The 26,570-nt window shown below is 45.3% G+C and overlaps 1 protein-coding gene across 2 annotated transcripts; it reads left to right on the forward strand.

The window, feature by feature from the left end:
• The first annotated feature begins 15 nt into the window (after positions 1-15).
• Positions 16-25,362, forward strand: LOC132451615 (polyhomeotic-like protein 1). Of its 2 annotated transcripts, none has more exons than XM_060044208.1 (15): positions 16-213; positions 659-786; positions 2,497-2,598; positions 6,529-6,594; positions 12,737-12,874; positions 16,590-16,751; positions 16,908-16,989; positions 17,302-18,239; positions 18,452-18,587; positions 19,383-19,546; positions 19,756-19,849; positions 22,248-22,335; positions 22,591-22,771; positions 23,498-23,726; positions 24,045-25,362. In XM_060044208.1, exons 2-15 carry the CDS (start codon positions 664-666, stop codon positions 24,194-24,196), a joined length of 2,655 nt encoding a protein of 884 aa, XP_059900191.1. In that variant the 5' UTR covers positions 16-213; positions 659-663; the 3' UTR covers positions 24,197-25,362. The 2 variants fall into 2 exon arrangements, with proteins under 2 accessions (XP_059900191.1, XP_059900192.1); XM_060044209.1 differs by lacking the exon at positions 16-213 and adding an exon at positions 323-472.
• Positions 25,363-26,570: the final 1,208 nt, after the last annotated feature.

A 26,570-nucleotide genomic window follows, 5' to 3' on the forward strand; every position in this document is an offset into this window, starting at 1 on the left:
GGTGCGTCATCGCGTCGCGCCGGAAGAGGCGTGTCCCAGCAGGAGAAGGGGGCGTGGCGTCACATCAGCTGTACATTTATGCAAAATATTAAAAAGCATCGCTTCGGAACCCGTCGCCGGCTGATTAAGCCGTGCTGAGTCCGTCCAACCGAACGACCAGGAGGAGGGCGGCGCTCCAGGGACGACCGGATCTTCTCTTGGTGCCGTTGGACGGTAAGGACCCTCAGACCGTCCGCGAGCTGCAGGCTAGAACGGGGGGAGCACGCTCCTGTGTCGTCGTCCCCCCGTTCCCCGTTCCCCCTGCTCCTGGGGACCCGCCGAGGGCCTGTGAGGTCCTCCGTGGACCGGGAGCACCGACTAGGTGCTCCCGGTCCACGGAGGACCTCAGCGGGTCTGAAGGTCCGGTACAGCGACGCTGCGTGCAACGCGAGCTATCGACGGAGGAGTGATGAGTGATGGATGGATTGATGATGTATGTAGGGTCTGTGATTGCTGAACGGCCTGTTCCTCATACCGGGATTCACTACCGTCGGGTGACTGGCGGCCCGACGTGTGACGGCGCTCCGCCGGACGGACCCTGCTGCAGGTGGAGTTCCCCGTCCGGCGTGAGTGATCGACAGGTCGTGGGTGATTGACAGTTTGTGTGTTCCCTCTGCAGCAGCGATGGAGACGGACGGAGAGCCCAGCCAGCAGCCCACCCCCCCCGCTGGGGGCGCGCTGTCCGGGTCCGCCGCGAGACCCTCTCCCATGAACTCCATGTCGCTGTACGAGAGACAGGCCGTACAGGTGTGTGTGTGTGTGTGTGTGTGTGTGTGTGTGTGTGTGTGTGTGTGTGTGTGTGTGTGTGTGTGTGTGTGTGTGTGTGTGTGTGTGTGTGTGTGTGTGTGTGTGTGTGTGTGTGTGTGTGTGTGTGTGTGTGTGTGTGTGTGTGACAATGACGTATATATTGTTGATGTATTTGCATTCTAGCGTCAGTGTCATCGGCCTGTCACTCATCCGTGATCAGTGGAGCACTAAACATCACTCACCTGCTGCAGTGTGTGTGTGTGTGTGTGTGGCCCTGCCTGTAACCTAACATAAGTATGATATACTGTATTTTATACAATGTGTGTAACATTACAATATGTGTAACTTTAAAATAAATGTTCGAAACAGGTCATAGTGTCTATTATAATATTTAATTAATAATATATCTAATGTATGTATAATATATATCTAATGTATATAATATGTATAATATATCTAATGTATCTAATATGTATAATATATGTAATGTATATGACGTATATAATATGTATAATATATGTAATGTATATCGTATGTATAATGTATATAATATGTATAATATATCTAATGTATATAATATGTATAATATATGTAATGTATATCGTATGTATAATGTATATAATATGTATAATATATGTAATGGATATCGTATGTATAATGTATATAATATGTATAATATATCTAATGGATATAATATGCATAATATATGTAATGTATATGACGTATGTATAATGTATATAATATGTAATGTATATGGTATGTATAATGTGTATCTGTAATGTATATGGTATGTATAATGTGTATCTGTAATGTATATGGTATGTATAATGTGTATCTGTAATGTATATGGTATGTATAATGTGTATCTGTAATGTATATGGTATGTATAATGTGTATCTGTAATGTATATGGTATGTATAATGTGTATCTGTAATGTATATGGTATGTATAATGTGTATCTGTAATGTATATGGTATGTATAATGTGTATCTGTAATGTATATGGTATGTATAATGTGTATCTGGGTAATGTATATGGTATGTATAATGTGTATCTGGGTAATGTATATGGTATGTATAATGTGTATCTGTAATGTATATGGTATGTATAATGTGTATCTGTAATGTATATGGTATGTATAATGTGTATCTGTGTAATGTATATGGTATGTATAATGTGTATCTGTAATGTATATGGTATGTATAATGTGTATCTGGGTAATGTATATGGTATGTATAATGTGTATCTGTAATGTATATGGTATGTATAATGTGTATCTGTAATGTATATGGTATGTATAATGTGTATCTGTAATGTTTATGGTATGTATAATGTGTATCTGTAATGTATATGGTATGTATAATGTGTATCTGTAATGTATATGGTATGTATAATGTGTATCTGTAATGTATATGGTATGTATAATGTGTATCTGTGTAATGTATATGGTATGTATAATGTGTATCTGTAATGTATATGGTATGTATAATGTGTATCTGTGTAATGTATATGGTATGTATAATGTGTATCTGTAATGTATATGGTATGTATAATGTGTATCTGTGTAATGTATATGGTATGTATAATGTGTATCTGTAATGTATATGGTATGTATAATGTGTATCTGGGTAATGTATATGGTATGTATAATGTGTATCTGGGTAATGTATATGGTATGTATAATGTGTATCTGTGTAATGTGTGCTCCAGGCACTGCAGGCCCTGCAGAGGCAGCCCAACGCCGCCCAGTACTTCCAGCAGCTGATGCTGCAGCAGCAGATCAACAACGCCCAGCTCCACAACCTGCAGCAGGTAGGACTGTCCAACCCCTGTACAGTCTAACCCCTGTACAGTCCAACCCCTGTACTGTCCAACCCCTGTACTGTCCAACCCCTGTACTGTACTGTCCAACCCCTGTACTGTACAGTCCAACCCCTGTACTGTCCAACCCCTGTACTGTCCAACCCCTGTACAGTCTAACCCCTGTACAGTCTAACCCCTGTACTGTACAGTCCAACCCCTGTACAGTCCAACCCCTGTACTGTCCAACCCCTGTACTGTACTGTCCAACCCCTCTACGGTCTAACCCCTGTACGGTCCAACCCCTGTACTGTACTGTCTAACCCCTTCACTGTACTGTCCAACCCCTGTACTGTCCAACCCCTGTACAGTCCAACCCCTGTACTGTCCAACCCCTGTACTGTCTAACCCCTTCACTGTACTGTCTAACCCCTTCACTGTACTGTCTAACCCCTTCACTGTACTGTCTAACCCCTTCACTGTACTGTCTAACCCCTTCACTGTACTGTCTAACCCCTTCACTGTACTGTCTAACCCCTGTACTGTCTAACCCCTGTACGGTCCAACCCCTGTACGGTCCAACCCCTGTACTGTACTGTCCAACCCCTGTACTGTACTGTCCAACCCCTGTACTGTACTGTCCAACCCCTGTACTGTACTGTCCAACCCCTGTACTGTACAGTCTAACCCCTGTACGGTCCAACCCCTCTACGGTCCAACCCCTGTACTGTACTGTCCAACCCCTGTACTGTACTGTCCAACCCCTGTACTGTACAGTCTAACCCCTGTACTGTCCAACCCCTGTACGGTCCAACCCCTCTACGGTCCAACCCCTGTACGGTCTAACCCCTGTACTGTCCAACCCCTGTACTGTCCAACCCCTGTACTGTCCAACCCCTGTACTGTCCAACCCCTGTACGGTCCAACCCCTGTACGGTCCAACCCCTGTACGGTCCAACCCCTGTACGGTCCAACCCCTGTACGGTCCAACCCCTGTACTGTACTGTCCAACCCCTGTACTGTACAGTCCAACCCCTGGACTGTACAGTCCAACCCCTGGACTGTACAGTCCAACCCCTGGACTGTACAGTCCAACCCCTGTATGGTACTGTCTAACCCCTGTACGGTACAGTCTAACCCCTGTACAGTCCAACCCCTGTATTGTCTAACCCCTGTACTGTACAGTCTAACCCCTGTACTGTAGTCTAACCCCTGTACTGTACAGTCTAACCCCTGTACTGTACAGTCTAACCCCTGTACTGTACAGTCTAACCCCTGTACTGTACAGTCTAACCCCTGTACCGTACAGTCTAACCCCTGTACAGTCTAACCCCTGTACTGTACAGTCTAACCCCTGTACAGTCTAACCATAGGCGTCGATTACGGGGGGGACGGGGGGGACATGTCCCCCCCACTATTTGAAAAACGAATTTTGTCCCCACCACTTTTAAAAAAAATAAAAAAATAAAAAATATCCCCACATACTCAACCGAAATCGTAGAGTCTAAAATCATGTGATAGGCGGCAACGCCGGTAAACAAACCCCGACTCCCGAGAAGCCCAATCCCTATGAGCTCCCTGCGCTACGGCCATCCGGAGGCACACAGAGCTTTTGGCCGTGACTGATATTATATATACAATTATATTATATTATATACTATTATATATAGAGCTCCGAGAGTCGCAAACGGCAATAATCACTTTCTCCTCCATGCTGCAGTACACCCCGGACTGCACTGCGCTGAGTTTGACGGTTGAACGCTGATTGGCTGTTACGTTACACATGTCACTCAGTGGCCACGCTGTTGAACGCTGATTGGCTGTCATCACGCGAAATTCGTGTCAAAGTTGAAATTTTTCGCGCCACAAATCCTCGTGAACGCGCTTGCCTGTGCACGGCGAAAGTGTGGCGCGACAAATCAAAAATATTCGCCCGATACGCGTCTATACGTTCACTTTGTATGGGATCTTGTCGTCCCGTTGCATTTTGGGGTGAACGCACTGGAGAAGTTTCAAGACAGACAGCCAAAATTGACATTTTTATTCAGAAAATAGCCGGTCCTTTTGCTTCCTATAGAAAGCATGTTTGTGACACTGGATATCGATATGGATACGTCATCTAGCCTGCATGTGGAGGGCCACATAAGGTAAGAAATTGGTTTACGTAAACGTTGCTGCTGGTTCTGTTTGCTCGTGAATCGGGATGACCTGGCCAAAGGTTACCAACGGTCCCAAGCGATTTTGATCTGATTCTGGTTGGTGCTTCAGTTAGTATGCGTTGTATATATAGATTGCAGCTAGTAGCAGCTACACACGGTGCGATTGCTATGCCAATGTGGTTATAGTTGGTTTTGTCTGATTGAGATATGTGACGACTTGGAGCCTGGTAGGCCTATCCTGACATAAATATGTTCTCGCATAACCTGTGTGATTATCCTAAACTGAAGGGGATTTTATTTGCGGACAATTTTCTTATGATGTTGTAACGAGTGAAGTCTACATTGGTCCTACGCAAGTGTTTACTGGTGGTCAGGATTTGGCAGATGCAATTCTCCTCTGGGTGCTTGTATTTTTCTTTTTTTAATGCAGCATAACATATGCTACCAGCAGCCCTTGCGCGTCTTCAAAAGGCTGATGCTCAGTACCTCGTTTCATTTCGTACCCCCTTTACAGTCTCGCATTGTTTGTCTGGTAAACTCTGTCGATGTCAAGATAAGTGTTAAATTGCCAACACTGTTCTTTGTCCTGTGTGTATTAGTATTAGGCCTACATATCCAGAGCCAATACCCTGGTGTTTCCAACGCTGTTTTGCAAAACAAGCCAAAACACAAACTGTGGTTTTCAACTTTTATTGTTCGAATAGGATCTTCATAGGGCTGGCCCGAATGCCATTTTTCAGGCTTCGAATACTCGTTGGTTTTTCCGAGCGAATATTCGAATACTCGTTCCAGAAAAAAACACCATCAAAAACAACATTAATAATCCTTATATACTCCCTGGAACCGATTTTGACAGTATCTGCATATTTTGTTTAATAGCTTTTTGAACGTTAATTAGTAGGCCTACACACGGTGGTTGAAGTAGGCTCGCTGGTAGGTTGAAGTTCCTTAGTTTTTCCCCGTGAAAGCGAACAGCTGTTGCTCCGTTCCAAATCAGCTGTTCTCTGTCATCTAAGCCCTTACGGGAGCTTTTCAAATCATCCTGGAACGTGCATCTTTTCAGGGAATTTGTACAATAAATCCATAACAAATACCGAATATTGATTGTCTTATGTGTCCATATTATATCCATTATATTGACCGGGTATTCCCAAGACGCTCACGCTCTGCAGCAAGCCAGTCACAGTTGATTGGCGCGGCGCTGTACAGCGAACGTAAACAAACAACTAAGCTAAGGTTTTAAGTATTACTTTTCCTCCAGAGATCCCGCTAATGTTGTGTTATAAAGTAAAGGGAAACAAGATATCTATTCTTCCTCCACCTCTCTCGCTTCTCTGCTTGGTGTCGCTGACGCTTATAGTTTGCCTCCCTCGCCCTGGTAAGTCACAAAAAAAATAACGAAGCTCCGAATACTGATTTAAGCTTCAAATACTAATTTTCCGAACCAGTATTCGAATATTCAAATCATTTCAACACCTGACAATACACTGTAGAGCATATTGTAATGCAGCGTTGAATGGATGAATAGCTTACATAATGGTACCCAGCACTTTTCAGACCACACTCAAGCTTATGGTTATTGTCCCCACCACTTCTAAAAACAAACTGACGCCCTTGAGTCTAACCCCTGTACTGTCCAACCCCTACCTGCTCCTTAAAGGTGTGCTATCATGCTTACCGACGTTCCCTTTGCTTTTTCTGTTGTTTGATGTTTGTAACATGTTTGATTTCCTCCTCTCCTCTTCCTCTTCCTCTTCCTCTTCCTCTTCCTCCTCTTCCTCAGGCCGGTCTAGCTGCTGGTCGTCAGTCAAGTCCTTCCAGTAGCTCCTGCCCCCTCACCACCACCTCAGTAAGTTAGCTTTTATTACTGTTAGCAGCGCTGTTAGCCCTTCTACTATCCAGTCTAATCCACTACTGTTAGTATTTCTACACTGTCAGTATACTGGGAGTACTTCTACACTGTCAGTATACTGGGAGTACTTCTACACGGTCAGTATACTGGGAGTACTTCTACACGGTCAGTATACTGGGAGTACTTCTACACGGTCAGTATACTGGGAGTACTTCTACACGGTCAGTATACTGGGAGTACTTCTACACTACACTACTGACCAGCTATAAGACCTCTAACTGGTGCTACTGTTACCGTCATGTTACTGGTTACTCTGGACTGTAGTGGTTATGTTACTGGTTATGTTACTGGTTACTCCGGACTGTAGTGGTTATATTACCGTCATGTTATTGGTTACTCTGGACTGTAGTGGTTATGTTACTGGTTATGTTACTGGTTACTCTGGACTGTAGTGGTTATGTTACTGGTTACTCTGGACTGTAGTGGTTATGTTACTGGTTACTCTGGACTGTAGTGGTTATGTTACTGGTTACTCTGGACTGTAGTGGTTATGTTACTGGTTACTCTGGTGGACTGTAGTGGTTATGTTACTGGTTATGTTACTGGTTACTCTGGTGGACTGTAGTGGTTATGTTACTGGTTATGTTACTGGTTACTCTGGACTGTAGTGGTTATGTTACTGGTTATGTTACTGGTTACTCTGGACTGTAGTGGTTATGTTACTGGTTATGTTACTGGTTACTCTGGTGGACTGTAGTGGTTATGTTACCGGTTATGTTACTGGTTACTCTGGACTGTAGTGGTTATGTTACTGGTTATGTTACTGGTTACTCTGGTGGACTGTAGTGGTTATGTTACCGGTTATGTTATTGGTTACTCTGGACTGTAGTGGTTATGTTACTGGTTATGTTACTGGTTACTCTGGACTGTAGTGGTTATGTTACTGGTTATGTTACTGGTTACTCTGGACTGTAGTGGTTATGTTACTGGTTACTCTGGACTGTAGTGGTTATGTTACTGGTTATGTTACTGGTTACTCTGGACTGTAGTGGTTATGTTACTGGTTACTCTGGACTGTAGTGGTTATGTTACTGGTTATGTTACTGGTTACTCTGGACTGTAGTGGTTATGTTACTGGTTACTCTGGACTGTAGTGGTTATGTTACTGGTTATGTTACTGGTTACTCTGGACTGTAGTGGTTATGTTACTGGTTACTCTGGACTGTAGTGGTTATGTTACTGGTTATGTTACTGGTTACTCTGGTGGACTGTAGTGGTTATGTTACTGGTTATGTTACTGGTTACTCTGGACTGTAGTGGTTATGTTACTGGTTATGTTACTGGTTACTCTGGACTGTAGTGGTTATGTTACTGGTTATGTTACTGGTTACTCTGGACTGTAGTGGTTATGTTACTGGTTCCTCTGGACTGTAGTGGTTATGTTACTGGTTATGTTACTGGTTACTCTGGACTGTAGTGGTTATGTTACTGGTTACTCTGGACTGTAGTGGTTATGTTACTGGTTACTCTGGTGGACTGTAGTGGTTATGTTACTGGTTATGTTACTGGTTACTCTGGACTGTAGTGGTTATGTTACTGGTTACTCTGGTGGACTGTAGTGGTTATGTTACTGGTTACTCTGGACTGTAGTGGTTATGTTACTGGTTCCTCTGGACTGTAGTGGTTATGTTACTGGTTACTCTGGTGGACTGTAGTGGTTATGTTACTGGTTATGTTACTGGTTACTCTGGACTGTAGTGGTTATGTTACTGGTTATGTTACTGGTTACTCTGGACTGCAGTGGTTATGTTACTGGTTAGGTTACTGGTTACTCTGGACTGTAGTGGTTATGTTACTGGTTCCTCTGGACTGTAGTGGTTATGTTACTGGTTACTCTGGTGGACTGTAGTGGTTATGTTACTGGTTATGTTACTGGTTACTCTGGACTGTAGTGGTTATGTTACTGGTTATGTTACTGGTTACTCTGGACTGCAGTGGTTATGTTACTGGTTAGGTTACTGGTTACTCTGGACTGTAGTGGTTATGTTACTGGTTCCTCTGGACTGCAGTGGTTATGTTACTGGTTAGGTTACTGGTTACTCTGGACTGTAGTGGTTATGTTACTGGTTCCTCTGGACTGTAGTGGTTATGTTACTGGTTCCTCTGGACTGTAGTGGTTATGTTACTGGTTATGTTACTGGTTACTCTGGTGGACTGTAGTGGTTATGTTACTGGTTATGTTACTGGTTACTCTGGACTGTAGTGGTTATGTTACTGGTTATGTTACTGGTTACTCTGGTGGACTGTAGTGGTTATGTTACTGGTTATGTTACTGGTTACTCTGGACTGTAGTGGTTATGTTACTGGTTACTCTGGACTGTAGTGGTTATGTTACTGGTTCCTCTGGACTGTAGTGGTTATGTTACTGGTTCCTCTGGACTGTAGTGGTTATGTTACTGGTTATGTTACTGGTTACTCTGGTGGACTGTAGTGGTTATGTTACTGGTTAGGTTACTGGTTACTCTGGACTGTAGTGGTTATGTTACTGGTTATGTTACTGGTTACTCTGGACTGTAGTGGTTATGTTACTGGTTACTCTGGACTGTAGTGGTTATGTTACTGGTTATGTTACTGGTTACTCTGGTGGACTGTAGTGGTTATGTTACTGGTTATGTTACTGGTTACTCTGGACTGTAGTGGTTATGTTACTGGTTATGTTACTGGTTACTCTGGTGGACTGTAGTGGTTATGTTACTGGTTACTCTGGACTGTAGTGGTTATGTTACTGGTTACTCTGGACTGTAGTGGTTATGTTACTGGTTCCTCTGGACTGCAGTGGTTATGTTACTGGTTAGGTTACTGGTTACTCTGGACTGTAGTGGTTATGTTACTGGTTATGTTACTGGTTACTCTGGTGGACTGTAGTGGTTATGTTACTGGTTATGTTACTGGTTACTCTGGACTGTAGTGGTTATGTTACTGGTTATGTTACTGGTTATTCTGGTGGAATGTAGAGGTTATGTTACTGGTTATGTTACTGGTTACTCTGGACTGTAGTGGTTATGTTACTGGTTCCTCTGGACTGTAGTGGTTATGTTACTGGTTATGTTACTGGTTACTCTGGTGGACTGTAGTGGTTATGTTACTGGTTAGGTTACTGGTTACTCTGGACTGTAGTGGTTATGTTACTGGTTACTCTGGACTGTAGTGGTTATGTTACTGGTTACTCTGGACTGTAGTGGTTATGTTACTGGTTATGTTACTGGTTACTCTGGTGGACTGTAGTGGTTATGTTACTGGTTACTCTGGACTGTAGTGGTTATGTTATTGGTTATGTTACTGGTTACTCTGGTGGACTGTAGTGGTTATGTTACTGGTTATGTTACTGGTTACTCTGGACTGTAGTGGTTATGTTACTGGTTATGTTACTGGTTACTCTGGACTGTAGTGGTTATGTTACTGGTTATGTTACTGGTTACTCTGGACTATAGTGGTTATGTTACTGGTTATGTTACTGGTTACTCTGGTGGACTGTAGTGGTTATGTTACTGGTTATGTTACTGGTTACTCTGGACTGTAGTGGTTATGTTACTGGTTACTCTGGACTGTAGTGGTTATGTTATTGGTTATGTTACTGGTTACTCTGGACTGTAGTGGTTATGTTACTGGTTACTCTGGACTGTAGTGGTTATGTTACTGGTTCCTCTGGACTGCAGTGGTTATGTTACTGGTTATGTTACTGGTTACTCTGGACTGTAGTGGTTATGTTACTGGTTACTCTGGACTGTAGTGGTTATGTTACTGGTTATGTTACTGGTTACTCTGGTGGACTGTAGTGGTTATGTTACTGGTTATGTTACTGGTTACTCTGGTGGACTGCAGTGGTTATGTTACTGGTTATGTTACTGGTTACTCTGGACTGTAGTGGTTATGTTACTGGTTATGTCACTGGTTACTCTGGTGGACTGCAGTGGTTATGTTACTGGTTAGGTTACTGGTTACTCTGGTGGACTGCAGTGGTTATGTTGCTGGTTATGTTACTGGTTACTCTGGACTGTAGTGGTTATGTTACTGGTTCCTCTGGACTGTAGTGGTTATGTTACTGGTTATGTTACTGGTTACTCTGGTGGACTGCAGTGGTTATGTTACTGGTTAGGTTACTGGTTACTCTGGACTGTAGTGGTTATGTTACTGGTTACTCTGGACTGTAGTGGTTATGTTACTGGTTCCTCTGGACTGTAGTGGTTATGTTACTGGTTATGTTACTGGTTACTCTGGTGGACTGTAGTGGTTATGTTACTGGTTATGTTACTGGTTACTCTGGACTGTAGTGGTTATGTTACTGGTTACTCTGGTGGACTGTAGTGGTTATGTTACTGGTTATGTTATGGGTTACTCTGGTGGACTGCAGTGGTTATGTTACTGGTTAGGTTACTGGTTACTCTGGTGGACTGCAGTGGTTATGTTACTGGTTATGTTACTGGTTACTCTGGTGGACTGTAGTGGTTATGTTACTGGTTACTCTGGTGGACTGTAGTGGTTATGTTACTGGTTACTCTGGACTGTAGTGGTTATGTTACTGGTTACTCTGGACTGTAGTGGTTATGTTACTTGTTATGTTACTGGTTACTCTGGACTGTAGTGGTTATGTTACTGGTTACTCTGGACTGTAGTGGTTATGTTACTGGTTATGTTACTGGTTACTCTGGTGGACTGTAGTGGTTATGTTACTGGTTATGTTACTGGTTACTCTGGACTGTAGTGGTTATGTTACTGGTTATGTTACTGGTTACTCTGGTGGACTGCAGTGGTTATGTTACTGGTTATGTTACTGGTTACTCTGGACTGTAGTGGTTATGTTACTGGTTATGTCACTGGTTACTCTGGTGGACTGCAGTGGTTATGTTACTGGTTAGGTTACTGGTTACTCTGGTGGACTGCAGTGGTTATGTTGCTGGTTATGTTACTGGTTACTCTGGACTGTAGTGGTTATGTTACTGGTTCCTCTGGACTGTAGTGGTTATGTTACTGGTTATGTTACTGGTTACTCTGGTGGACTGCAGTGGTTATGTTACTGGTTAGGTTACTGGTTACTCTGGACTGTAGTAGTTATGTTACTGGTTACTCTGGACTGTAGTGGTTATGTTACTGGTTCCTCTGGACTGTAGTGGTTATGTTACTGGTTATGTTACTGGTTACTCTGGTGGACTGTAGTGGTTATGTTACTGGTTATGTTACTGGTTACTCTGGACTGTAGTGGTTATGTTACTGGTTACTCTGGTGGACTGTAGTGGTTATGTTACTGGTTATGTTATGGGTTACTCTGGTGGACTGCAGTGGTTATGTTACTGGTTAGGTTACTGGTTACTCTGGTGGACTGCAGTGGTTATGTTACTGGTTATGTTACTGGTTACTCTGGTGGACTGTAGTGGTTATGTTACTGGTTACTCTGGTGGACTGTAGTGGTTATGTTACTGGTTACTCTGGACTGTAGTGGTTATGTTACTGGTTACTCTGGACTGTAGTGGTTATGTTACTTGTTATGTTACTGGTTACTCTGGACTGTAGTGGTTATGTTACTGGTTACTCTGGACTGTAGTGGTTATGTTACTGGTTATGTTACTGGTTACTCTGGTGGACTGTAGTGGTTATGTTACTGGTTATGTTACTGGTTACTCTGGACTGTAGTGGTTATGTTACTGGTTATGTTACTGGTTACTCTGGTGGACTGTAGTGGTTATGTTACTGGTTATGTTACTGGTTACTCTGGTGGACTGTAGTGGTTATGTTACTGGTTATGTTACTGGTTACTCTGGACTGTAGTGGTTATGTTACTGGTTATGTTACTGGTTACTCTGGTGGACTGTAGTGGTTATGTTACTGGTTCCTCTGGACTGTAGTGGTTATGTTACTGGTTACTCTGGACTGTAGTGGTTATGTTACTGGTTACTCTGGACTGTAGTGGTTATGTTACTGGTTATGTTACTGGTTACTCTGGTGGACTGCAGTGGTTATGTTACTGGTTAGGTTACTGGTTATGTTACTGGTTAGGTTACTGGTTACTCTGGTGGACTGTAGTGGTTAAAACTGACCCAGTTGATCCGTTCCCACTAACCTTCTGATTCCTCTCTCCCGCCAGTCCAGTGTTCCCGTTTCAGGGGGCGGGGCCATCACCAGCTCACGCCCTATTGGTCAAGGCCCGTCAGCCACGTCAACCATCAGCCAATCGGTGGTGCTCAGTGGGACGGCCGGGAGGCAGGGCCAGATGTACCTGAGGGTCAGACACCCAACCTTTATTAGTCCTTATGAATACATTATTAATCCTTTATTAGTCCTTTATTAGTTCTTATGAATACATTATTAATCCTTTATTAGTCCTTTATTAGTTCTTATGAATACATTATTAATCCTTTATTAGTCCTTTATTAGTTCTTATGAATACATTATTAATCCTTTATTAGTCCTTATGAATACATTATTAATCCTTTATTAGTCCTTTATTAGTTCTTATGAATACATTATTAATCCTTTATTAGTCCTCTATTAGTTCTTATGAATACATTATTAATCCTTTATTAGTCCTTATGAATACATTATTAATCCTTTATTAGTCCTTATGAATACATTAATGACATCCTAGTTGATACCAAACGCTTTATTAGTCCTTATGAATCCTTTATTAATCCTTTATTAATCCTTCTGAATGCATTAATGACATCCTAGTGGACACCAAACCTTTATTAGTCCTTATGAATCCTTTATTAATCCTTCTGAATGCATTAATGACATCCTAGTGGACACCAAACCTTTATTAGTCCTTATGAATACATTAATGACATTGTAGTTTATACTAAACTATTATTATTAATCATTATTAATACCATGACATTATAGTTGATCCCATGATGACGTCATGGTGTATTTAACTCTTTATTATTAATAAAATAACATTATAGTTGATATTAAACTCTTTATTATTAATCATTATTAATACAATGACATTATAGTTGATATTAAACGCTTTATTGTTAATCATTATTAGTACCATGAAATTATTGTTGATATTGAACTCTTTATTATTATTTACTATTATAGAATTACATTATAGTTGATATTAAACTCTTTACTATTAATCATAATTAAAACCATGACATCATAGTTTATATTAAACTCTTGGATGATGACGTCATGGTGTGTTCAACTCTTTGATGATGACGTCATGGTGTTAAACTCTGTGATGATGACGTCATGGTGTTAAACTCTTTGATGATGACGTCATGGTGTTATACTCTTTGATGATGACGTCATGGTGTTATACTCTGTGCTGATGACTTCATGGTGTTAAACTCTATGATGATGACGTCATGGTGTTATACTCTTTGATGATGACGTCATGGTGTTATACTCTGTGCTGATGACGTCATGGTGTTAAACTCTATGATGATGACGTCATGGTGTTCAACTCTTTGATGATGACGTCATGGTGTTAAACTCTGTGATGATGACGTCATGGTGTTAAACTCTTTGATGATGACGTCATGGTGTTAAACTCTTTGATGATGACGTCATGGTGTGTTAAACCCTTTGATGATGACGTCATGGTGTTAAACTCTGTGATGATGATGACGTCATGGTGTTAAACTCTTTGATGATGACGTCATGGTGTTATACTCTTTGATGATGACGTCATGGGGTTAAACTCTGTGATGATGACGTCATGGTGTTAAACTCTTTGATGATGACGTCATGGTGTTAAACTCTTTGATGATGACGTCATGGTGTTAAACCCTTTGATGATGACGTCATGGTGTTATACTCTTTGATGATGACGTCATGGTGTTAAACTCTTTGATGATGACGTCATGGTGTGTTAAACCCTTTGATGATGACGTCATGGTGTTATACTCGGTGATGATGACGTCATGGTGTTAAACTCTGTGATGATGACGTCATGGTGTTATACTCTGTGATGATGACGTCATGGTGTTATACTCTTTGATGATGACGTCATGGTGTTAAACTCTGTGATGATGACGTCATGGTGTTAAACTCTTTGATGATGACGTCATGGTGTTAAACTCTTTGATGATGACGTCATGGTGTTAAACTCTTTGATGATGACGTCATGGTGTTAAACTCTGTGATGATGACGTCATGGTGTTAAACTCTGTGATGATGACGTCATGGTGTTAAACTCTGTGATGATGACGTCATGGTGTTAAACTCTGTGATGATGACGTCATGGTGTTAAACTCTTTGATGATGACGTCATGGTGTTAAACTCTGTGATGATGACGTCATGGTGTTAAACTCTGTGATGATGACGTCATGGTGTTAAACCCTGTGATGATGACGTCATGGTGTTAAACTCTTTGATGATGACGTCATGGTGTTATACTCTTTGATGATGTCATCATGGTGTTAAACTCTGTGATGATGACGTCATGGTGTTAAACTCTTTGATGATGTCGTCATGGTGTTATACTCTTTGATGATGACGTCATGGTGTTAAACTCTGTGATGATGACGTCATGGTGATGATGACGTCATGGTGATGATGACGTCATGGTGTTATACTCTGTGATGATGACGTCATGGTGTTAAACTCTTTGATGATGACGTCATGGTGTTATACTCTGTGATGATGACGTCATGGTGTTATACTCTTTGATGATGACGTCATGGTGATGATGACGTCATGGTGATGATGACGTCATGGTGTTAAACTCTGTGATGATGACGTCATGGTGTTATACTCTGTGATGATGACGTCATGGTGTTATACTCTTTGATGATGACGTCATGGTGTTAAACTCTGTGATGATGACGTCATGGTGTTAAACTCTTTGATGATGACGTCATGGTGTTAAACTCTTTGATGATGACGTCATGGTGTTAAACTCTTTGATGATGACGTCATGGTGTTAAACTCTGTGATGATGACGTCATGGTGTTAAACTCTTTGATGATGACGTCATGGTGTTATACTCTTTGATGATGTCATCATGGTGTTAAACTCTGTGATGATGACGTCATGGTGTTAAACTCTTTGATGATGTCGTCATGGTGTTATACTCTTTGATGATGACGTCATGGTGTTAAACTCTGTGATGATGACGTCATGGTGATGATGACGTCATGGTGATGATGACGTCATGGTGATGATGACGTCATGGTGTTATACTCTGTGATGATGACGTCATGGTGTTAAACTCTTTGATGATGACGTCATGGTGTTATACTCTGTGATGATGACGTCATGGTGTTATACTCTTTGATGATGACGTCATGGTGATGATGACGTCATGGTGATGATGACGTCATGGTGTTAAACTCTGTGATGATGACGTCATGGTGTTATACTCTGTGATGATGACGTCATGGTGTTATACTCTTTGATGATGACGTCATGGTGTTAAACTCTGTGATGATGACGTCATGGTGTTAAACTCTTTGATGATGACGTCATGGTGTTAAACTCTTTGATGATGACGTCATGGTGTTAAACTCTTTGATGATGACGTCATGGTGTTAAACTCTGTGATGATGACGTCATGGTGTTAAACTCTGTGATGATGACGTCATGGTGTTAAACTCTGTGATGATGACGTCATGGTGATGATGACGTCATGGTGATGATGACGTCATGGTGTTATACTCTGTGATGATGACGTCATGGTGTTAAACTCTGTGATGATGACGTCATGGTGATGATGACGTCATGGTGTTATACTCTGTGATGATGACGTCATGGTGTTAAACTCTTTGATGATGACGTCATGGTGTTATACTCTGATGATGACGTCATGGTGTTATACTCTTTGATGATGACGTCATGGTGATGATGACGTCATGGTGTTAAACTCTGTGATGATGACGTCATGGTGTTATACTCTGTGATGATGACGTCATGGTGTTAAACTCTGTGATGATGACGTCATGGTGATGATGACGTCATGGTGATGATGTCATCATGGTGTGTGTCCAATCAGGTAAACCGGTCGCTCCGGGCGCCCATCTCCTCCCAGCTCATCTTCATGCCTGGTAACACGGCAACCGTGGCAACCGTTACCCAGCAACCCCAGGCTCAGCAACAACCCATTAAGGAAGTGATGGCCACTTCCTCCTTTGGCATCCAATCAGACAACAACCAGGTGTGTGTGTGTGTGTGTGTGTGTGTGTGTGTGTGTGTGTGTGTGTGTGTGTGTGTGTGTGTGTGTGTGTGTGTGTGTGTGTGTGTGTGTGTGTGTGTGTGTGTGTGTGTGTGTGTGTGTGTGTGTGTGTGTCACTCTGTGGTCTCTCTGCCCCAGGTCCAGAACCTGGCTCTGAGAGGACCCTCAGACCCTAAGGGTCCCGGGGTGAAGACCGAGACCTTCGAGAAAATCGACTCAGGTGAGACCAGTAGAGAGACCAGTAGAGGGACTAGAGACCAGAAGAGGGAGACCAGTAGAGGGACTAGAGACCAGTAGAGGGAGACCAGTAGAGGGACTAGAGACCAGTAGAGGGCGACAGAACAGTAGAGGGCTACAGACCAATAGAGACCAGTAGAGGGACTAGAGACCTGTAGAGGGACTAGAGCCCAGTAGAGACCAGTAGAGGGACTAGAGACCAGTAGAGGGCTACAGACCAGTAGAGACCAGTAGAGGGAGACCAGTGATGAATGCTATCATTATTAAACGCATGCTTTGTTTGCGTCCCTCCCAGTCCCTCACGGTGGGGCCCAGCCCCTCCCCCAGCCTCCCATCAAGCCCCTCCCTCCCCCCCTCCCCCACATCAAGATCCCCTCCTACCCCCAGCCCGCCCACCTCAAGGCCCACCCCCCCCCCTCCCCGTCAATCCCCCTCTCCCAGCTCCTCCTCCACGGCCCGCGCTCCGTCTCCACGGTGACCGCCGCCGCCACGGCAACCCACCTCCTGGTGCCTCCGCCCCCCCCCCACGGTTACCAGGCGACCCTGAAGCCGGGGGCGGGGGCCCTGAAGCTGGGGACGGGGGCCCAGACCCTGGTGGTGCAGCCCCTGCAGAAGGCCTCCCTGGGCCCCGAGAAGCCCCTCCCCATCCAGTCCAAGGGCCCGTCGGGGGTCCGGCCCCCCCTCCAGCTGCCCTCACGCACGCCGCCGCCCATCCGCCCCGCCCCGGCCCCGCCCTCCTCCCTGGCCACGCCCCCGGCGGCCCCGCCCCACATCCCGGTGCAGATCGTGGGCGCCCGGCAGAGCTCGCTGGGCAGCTCGCTGGCCCAGGCCCGGGGGGGGGGGCATGGGGCCCGGGGGGGGGCGGGGGGGCCCCTGCTCACCGTGGTGGCGGCCATCGCCTCACGTGAGGGCGGGGTCACGGCGTGCCGAGGGGCGGGGCTTAAGGCGCTCCAGTCACCGCAGGAAGTGGCGCCGTTGGCCCGCGTCACTCACGTCCACCCCCAGGCCAATCAGAGCGGGGGGCGGGGCCAGAACGGAGTCCTGACCCCCGGCTCCTCCTCCTCCTCCCAGCCGGTGGGCGCTTCCTCTTCCTCCTCCTCTGCTCTTCCTCCTCCGTCGTCCTCCTCGCAGCTGCGTCCGTCCGTGACCCTTCCCCAGGCGCCCGGCGACCAGAGGGGAGCGTTGCCAGGGGTGACGGCCAATGGCAGTGCGGCGGGAGGTCACGGCACACAGGTACAGAGCTAGCTCGTGTTAGCTAGCCTGGGCTTTGAGTACAATGATATATTATGGTAAGTATATATGATACAATAAGGTGCAGAGCTAAAGATGTATAGTAAGGCCTTGCTGGCTCAACCTCTGGTTTAAAGCTGCACTGGGCTTCTTCTGGCCGCTAGAGGGCAGCAGAGTTCAGTCCGGTTCTAACTGCACTTGGGAACTGTTTCCAGGGGAGGCAGACGACTGGATCGTTGAAGAGGAAGTCTGAATCCAGCTCGGCCAATGGGGAGGAAGGCCCTGCCCCGGCGCGGCTCCAACCAATCAGAGATCTTCCGTCAGCGCTCTCGACCGCTGCCGTTGAAGCAGGTAAAACCATGGATCAGCGGTCGTTTCCTCCCGTGACCCTCAGCGATCATCTGTTAGTCATTACCAATAATCCAGCTGAGATCTGTGGTCACATGACGGGTCCTTTAGCCAAAACAACTGCATCACTCCGATAACGACCGGAACCCTCTCCTCCTCCTCCCTCCCCCCTCTCTCTCCTCCTCCTCCTCCCTCCCCCCTCTCTCTCCTCCTCATCCTCCTCCTCCTCCCCCCCCTCTCTCTCCTCCTCCCTCCCCCCTCTCTGTTCTCCTCCCCCCTCTCTCGCCTCCTCCCTCCCCTCCTCCCCCCTCTCTGTTCTCCTCCCCCCTCTCTCTCCTCCCCCCTCTCTGTTCTCCTCCCCCCTCTCTCTCCTCCTCCCTCCCCTCCTCCCCCCTCTCTGTTCTCCTCCCCCCTCTCTCTCCTCCTCCCTCCCCTCCTCCCCCCTCTCTGTTCTCCTCCCCCCTCTCTGTTCTCCTCCCCCCTCTCTCTCCTCCTCCCTCCCCTCATCCCCCCTCTCTGTTCTCCTCCCCCCTCTCTCTCCTCCTCCCTCCCCTCCTCCCCCCTCTCTGTTCTCCTCCCCCCTCTCTCTCCTCCTCCCTCCCCTCCTCCCCCCTCTCTGTTCTCCTCCCTCCTCTCTCTCCTCCTCCCTCCCCTCCTCCCCCCTCTCTCTCCTCCTGCCTCCCCTCCTCCCCCCTCCCCTCCTCCCCCCTCTTTGTTCTCCTTCCTCCCCCTTTCTCCTTCTCTTCCCTCTTATTGTCTCCTTTTCCTCCCCATCTCTCTCCCCCTCTCCCCTACTAGGCCCTGGTTTGAATCCCCCCGCCCCCTCCCTGCCGCTGTCCATCACCCGGGTGGGCGTCGGCCAGCTGGAGAAGGCCCCGCCCCCCCAGGCTGTGGTGAAGCCCCAGGTGCTTACTCACCTCATCGAGGGCTTCGTCATACAGGAAGGGGCGGAGCCATTCCCGGTGAGTCTCTCTGATTGGTCCACTTTATTTGTTAAGGTATTTTTTGATCGTTTGTTTTATCGTTTATAAAATAACGACAGAGATTGTTAATCTGCTGCTTCCGTCTAATTCAAGAATAAAACTTATGATAATGATAATAATGGACAGCTGTATTGTTGCCTAAAACGCACAAAATCAGAAAATATTGTTTGGTTGCGTTTGATTGACAGGTATGTGGACCAGTGAAGGAGCCAGCGGGGGAGGGATTGACCAGTGACTTCCCAGACGTCAACAGCCAATCAGACACAGTAACCACAGCAACAGGTGACGCCCTCTTTAACCCCAGTTGGATATAACAGAATCCAGAATAACCAGTTTAAACTGGAACACGTTGTACATCTCTGGAGAGTTCAGGCCCGGTTCTACGGGGGTGCATAAGCATGCATTGCACCCCCAAAAAAAATGCTTGCACCCTCAATTGAAAAAAAAAATAATTCAATTTTTTTTTTTTTTATAAATATGATAAATATAATAAAATACTTGCTCACAAAACAAATTGTAATGAAACTTGTGTGACAATTTCCATTAAATACCGTTGAGATATGAGCATCCAACATCACTCTGACTGTTCACCAAACTGACAAAATCACTCCGCATTTATGCATGGTGTTTTGTTTATATGTTGCTTGGCAACAGTCCGCTCAGTGGGGATCTATTTTTGTTGCCGGAAGCAATTTCATTCGTTTATATGATTAAATAAACAAACAAATCACAATCTATCTTCGATTATTATTATTAACAGTACATTTTACTAGTATAACTGTTGTATAAAGCAATATCACACTCGAGGTCGCAATGTTGTCGCTCTATATCAGCGCTGCTGTGATTGGCCGCCGGCCGGCATCGTGCGTCATGCCGGCGTCGCGTGCAAAATGCACGCACCCATATCAGTATATCTATGGTGCGCACTGCGCACGGTAGTGACGTTGAACTTCTTCGGCAGCAACAGTTATATATCCGTTGGATATCCAATACATGTATTATGTTCATAAGAACCCATATTTCTTTTTATTGTATTTATTATACTGATTACTTTTTGTTCAAAGTTCAAAGTCTGAAAGTGTTCGTTCCTTGTTCAGCTAAAATCTGTTTTATTTTTAAGTGGCAATGTACAATTATTTGTTACGTCAAATATCCTGCCACAATTTATAAAAAATAAACCTTAATTTTGAATTGCAGTCACATGTTTTTTTTTGAGTGTAGAATTCTGTTCTTTTTTACACCTCACACATCACACATATCAAAAACCTATCTCATATTCAAAGCTATCTAAGATATCAATAAGCTAATGTTGCAGCTGAAATGTTCTCCACATCACAAGACATGATATAGTACCATCTTTTAAGCACAGTATTTGTTTGTTACATGTCCCAACATGTCAGTAGAACTACGCAGAAGTGCTTGTCTATGGTAGGAAAGGCCTGTATGTAAAGAAGCGAAGTCTGAACTGAAGCTGGGTAGCTGGTTTTAGTATAGTACTGGTGCACCCCCTGTAATCTCAGATGCACCCCAAGGCATTCTGTTCTGGAACCGGGCCTGGGAGAGTTCCTTAAATTATACTCTACTCTCAAACAGTGTTGGGAACGTTACTTAAAAGAGTAATTACTTATAGTTACTCACTATTTGTTCCAAAAGGTAACTAAGTTAGTAATTTAATTACTCTATAATAAAAGTAACTAGTTACCAGGGAAAGTAACTATTTGCATTACTGTAAAAAAGAAAGTTGCTATCTGTCAAAGGATTTGGATTTTTCTGAGCAGTTTTCACTCAGCCTTAATGTGTTAAATGGTTGAACTGCCCATTTAAGGCCCTGATATACTTCCTACTGAATTTTAATTTGCTTGGTTGTAAAGGCTGTGGAACAACGGCCGAATGCTACAGAAAATGCCAACTTTTCATCAGATGCTCCGGACTCGCCATTTCTGCTGCTTCTTTTAATCTGTTTGGTGTGTGTGTGTGGCAGTGTGTGTGTGTGGCAGTGTGTGTGTGTGGCAGTGTGTGTGTGGGGCGCGTGTCCTGGCTTGTGTGCAGAAACATTGGCTCCGATTGGCTACCATGAAACATGACTCTGCCTTAGCCAATCATAATTGCTTATCTCGTTGTTAACCCAGCCAGTCTCCTCACTAGCAGTTTTATTCAATCAATTCATAGTAACGCACTGCATTTAGCGTACAGTAACGGTAACGGCGTTGTGACGGTGGAAACAGTCATTAGTTTGATTACCCCGTTACTGAAGAAAGGACGGCGGTACCCAACGCCGTCCTTTTAAACGGCGTTATTACAAACATGATCCTAAACTCTACTTTTCTCTTCTCTACTATCTATTGTGAAAAGTGCTTCCTTTCTGTTCCTGTCTGTGTGAAGCACCGTGACGGGTCTGTGTTGGAAAGAGGCTGTAAAGTTAACGTGAAACAGCACTTGGCGTGGTGTAGCATCTTTACTAGCAATCTTTGTTGTGTTTAGGGAATATGTTAACCTAGTGATAGTTAGTGCTTGACACTTGGTTCTATGAACATCTTTACTGTACTTACAGAGGTATATTGTTTTTCTTTCTCCTGACAAATGGACTTATTGTATGTCGCTTTGGATCAAACGCCCTGAATGTGAAATGTAAATGTAAAGTTACGCTGTCTGTTTACCTCTGCCCTCTGGCGTCCCCTAGTGTTGAAGTGTGAGTACTGCGGCAGTCTGGCCCCCGCCCGGCAGTTCAGAGGAACCCGCCGCTTCTGCTCCATGTCCTGCGCCAAGAGGTCAGCCCTTACCCACACAACCTTTGACCCCCACGACCTTTTCCCCTTACAACCTCTATATTGTATTCTTTCAGTTTTTGATTGAACATCTTCAAATTGTGATCAATTTACATTTAAGAATAATATTAATAGTCCACTAATTAGCACGCAGTAATCTGCTAAATGATGCATTTATTAATTAGCAATTGTAGAGAACTCCTCATGCAACTAATTTCTTCACCTAGTCGCCTAGCAACCGGTTTTGATCGTCCTCAGGTACAACGTCAGCTTCCGCCTGAAACACAGCCAGGGTCACGGCCAGGGTCAAGGTCGCCATCATCACCCCCAAGGTCACCACTCGGACGGGGAAGGAGTGGTTGCTAGGAGACGGGTCCCCCACAGGACCAGCTCGGAGATCGCCAGCGCACGGATCGCTGGCCGCGCCCTACCTGCCCAGGTGAGGTCATAGGTCACAGGTCAATGTGAGGTCATAGGTTACCTGTCCAGGTGAGGACATAGGTCAATGTGAGGTCATAGGTGACCTGTCCAGGTGAGGACATAGGTCAATGTGAGGTCATAGGTGACCTGTCCAGGTGAGGACATAGGTCAATGTGAGGTCATAGGTGACCTGTCCAGGTGAGGACATAGGTCAATGTGAGGTCAGAGGTTACCTGTCCAGGTGAGGACATAGGTCAATGTGAGGTCAGAGGTTACCTCTCCAGGTGGCTCTGGGGGTCCTCAGGGCTGTAGGGGTCCCCCTGGGGGCCCTCAGGGCTGTAGGGGTCCCCCTGGGCTGTAGGGGTCCCTCAGGGCTGTAGGGGTCCTCCTGGGCTGTAGGGGTCCCCCTGGGCTGTAGGGGTCCCTCAGGGCTGTAGGGGTCCTCCTTGGGGCCCTCAGGGCTGTAGGGGTCTCTCAGGGCTGTAGGGGTCCCCCTGGGCTGTAGGGGTCCCTCAGGGCTGTAGGGGTTCCCCTGGGCTGTAGGGGTCCCCCTGGGGGCCCTCAGGGCTGTAGGGGTCCCTCAGGGCTGTAGGGGTCCTCCTTGGGGCCCTCTGGGCTGTAGGGGGGAACCAGAGCAGACCGGCTCAAACAGGAAGGAGAGCCTTCGTTCTTATGTATGCAATCTGTAGGGGGGGATTTCATGATGTCATCTTCCTCCGCCCCCCCCCCCCCCCCCCCCCCACAGTGCCGCTCAGAGTCTAGCCAATCAGACGACGGTTCCAGCATCGACGAGGAAGAAGATGACGAGGACGAAGATGAGGAAGATGAGCAAGATGAGCCCATGTCACTATCTCCCGCCAACTCTCCTTCCTGCACACAGGCCCCGCCCCCTCCTCCACTCCCATTGGACGGCCCTGCTAGCCCCGCCCACTGGAGTGTGGAGGAAGTGTCTCAGTTCATTTCCTCTCTGCAAGGTCGGAAACTCTTCATATCAAACATATCCATCTTTATAAAAACACCTTCATTTAGAAACAGATTAAATATAAATAGGATTTGTATTAATTTGTACACTAATAAAATGAATGAATGTAAAAAGGATTATACTCCTAAACTACAACAACACTCCTAATTATTGCAGTCTGTGTATTGGATTATATTCATACTTCAGTCTTTGGTATTTTTAACAGTGTAATTATCTGGTTATTGATTATAATATTGAATTGTAGACTTATGTTCTCTTCTACTCCTCCTCTTCCTCCTCCTCCTCCTCTTCCTCTCGTGCTTCCTGTCAGGCTGTGAGGAGTTGAGCTCACACTTCCTGTCCCAGGAGATTGACGGACAGGCACTCCTGCTACTCAGAGAGGAGCACCTCATGTCCACCATGAACATCAAGCTAGGTCCCGCCCTCAAGATCTGCGCCCACATTAACACTCTCAGAGACTGATACCGGATTGGTCCAGACTCCCCGGTCCTCGGCCAATCCGATTGCGCTGCGGTCCACAGGAAGTGGGCTGTACGACGGCGCCACGTCCTGATTAACACGGCGAGTAAAACGCAGATGGCTTCCTTCTTTCTTTTAAGTAAACGTAGGATTCCTTCAAAAAAAACCCGCTCCTCCTCCTCCGGCGATCCTACCCCCGGTAGGAAACGATCTGGAGGGTTTCCCTCCGTTACCGTCCCTCACTTCCTGTTGTGGAAGTCCCACTGCGGTCTGTAGCTCTAATCCTGGGGGGTGGTCCGCTACGGGTGGTCGTGAGGAGGGGGAGGGGCTCAGACCCGCCTGTCGCCACGGGCGATCTTGGGGGGGGGGGGGTCTCCTTTGTGTTGTAATGTTTGGATCCACGTTGCTTGTCCCACTGCCTTGTTTAAGCTGTAAAGAAATCACTTTTTTATGCTATCTGTCAACTTGGTGGCCTTCTTTAGTAGCCTCTATCGTTACAGACGAAGAAACGTCTTCTTTTGAAAACTGCTTTTCATCTCATCGCTTCTATTTTATATCTGAACTTTTTTACGAGTTATGCTTGACGTCAACATTAGTTGCCTTTTGTGAGAATCCAACCAGCGGCGGCAGCAGCTGCCGTGGGCTACAAACAGAACGAAGAAAGGGTTTGTGTCTTCCCTCAACTCTGTGGAACAGAACTGTGTATTTATATATTTATCCATACATTTCTAGTGTTAGCTAGCTTTGCTAGCAGTGAGCGGTTACAAATGCTAACTGTTTTTTTCCAAACGGTAATAATCGATGTTAGTGTTTACATTTAAAGTTCCTCTTGATATTTCAAGCCTCATCATGTGTACCATATCTGTGATTTCATTCAAAAGTAATTTCGGAAAATGACTAACCCCAACGTAGTTTTCCAATCTTAAGGGAAGTCCGAAAGGGTTTGAAGCACTTTGTAGCAGCTCCGGGTGAACTCCCGGTCCAATGAAACGTTTTGTCATCAACAGAAACGCCTCAATGCTCGAAACCTTTCCAAACGCCACAAAATCGTAATGTTTTCAGAAGAACACAAAGCTGGGATGAAACGAGAGAGATTTGAATCGATAATGAAGGGTTAGAAGAAATACGTAAATTATTGTCATGAAATAAAGGACACTGATAACAATTCTGTAACAGTTGTGGTCTTTCTTTCGGGAGTCAATGCGTTGTTCTAGAACAAGTCTTTAGTTGTGAGTTATTGGAGATTTTTTTAAATCAATCTTCTTTTATTTATTTCCAAAAATGCTTCAAATTGCACCATCTAGATGTAAGGCAAATTAAATTTTGCAAAATTATGCAAGCGTTTATGAAATGATTACCTATTTTATGTTAAAAATCAACCATCCACCTCACACACACCTATACAGAACAGCCTTCTGTTGACCACTGTCTTACACAATCCCTTAACTGTCTTACACAATCCCTAAACTGTCTTAAGCTAACCCATAGCTTAAGCCATCTGTGTACAGATGGTGAGTTAAGGGAAAACTGAATCGTATCGAATCAAACCCCCAGTGGTAGCAATCAGGATTACAGCAGGTTATTATATTAGAATATAATTATCTTATAACCCTTTTGATATATAAGATACAATACATATCATTACAAAATGTTAAACAATAATAGTTCTTTGGGCTACATGTACATATATTACAAACAGTAGATGTGTGCACTTAATATATTAATCTTTTATAATCATATATAATATATATCTTTAATATACAGCACAGCAACTGGTCTCCAAAGCCGCAAAACGTCTTTAAAATGGCCGCTGTAGTCATGGCGATGGCTCCAGACGTTCGTCCAAAGGACCAACTGACGCACAGCAAAGTTTGAACCGCTCTCGTCCAATGGCAGGCCACGGGTGTATGGCGGGTCCAGCAACGTTCAAGCTCCCGATCCAATCACATGACGGTGTAGATGTGGTCTGAGAGGCGGAGGGGCGGGGCCTGCTGGACCGGGTGGAGGGGCATCTGGATCACCTCATGCTCCATGACGTTGAGTTCCTCGGGGGCTGGGGGTCAGATGGGTAGAGGTCAGAGGTCAGCCCAGGGCGGGGGGCCACTCGCCCATGTCATGATCAGAGTTCACCTGGACTCCCCCCTTAAGCCCCCAGTTCACCTGGACTCCCCCCTTAAGCCCCCAGTTCACCTGGACTCCCCCCTTAAGCCCCCAGTTCACCTGGACTCCCCCCTTAAGCCCCAGTTCACCTGGACTCCCCCCTTAAGCCCCCAGTTCACCTGGACTCCCCCCTTAAGCCCCCAGTTCACCTGGACTCCCCCCTTAAGCCCCAGTTCACCTGGACTCCCCCCTTAAGCCCCCAGTTCACCTGGACTCC

The sequence above is a fragment of the Gadus macrocephalus genome, chromosome 22 (assembly GCF_031168955.1).
Source record: "Gadus macrocephalus chromosome 22, ASM3116895v1".
In the NCBI taxonomy this organism is placed as follows: Eukaryota; Metazoa; Chordata; class Actinopteri; order Gadiformes; family Gadidae; genus Gadus; species Gadus macrocephalus.

What these genes read in the sequence shown, in the direction of transcription:
- LOC132451615 (XM_060044208.1), top strand. Translation starts at nt 664, where the DNA reads ATGGAGACGGACGGAGAGCCCAGCCAGCAGCCCACCCCCCCCGCTGGG. An exon ending in GCCCCCTCACCACCACCTCA is followed by an intron (nt 6,595 to 12,736) that starts GTAAGTTAGCTT and finishes CTCTCCCGCCAG; the next exon opens with TCCAGTGTTCCCGTTTCAGG. An exon ending in CACAGTAACCACAGCAACAG is followed by an intron (nt 19,850 to 22,247) that starts GTGACGCCCTCT and finishes GGCGTCCCCTAG; the next exon opens with TGTTGAAGTGTGAGTACTGC.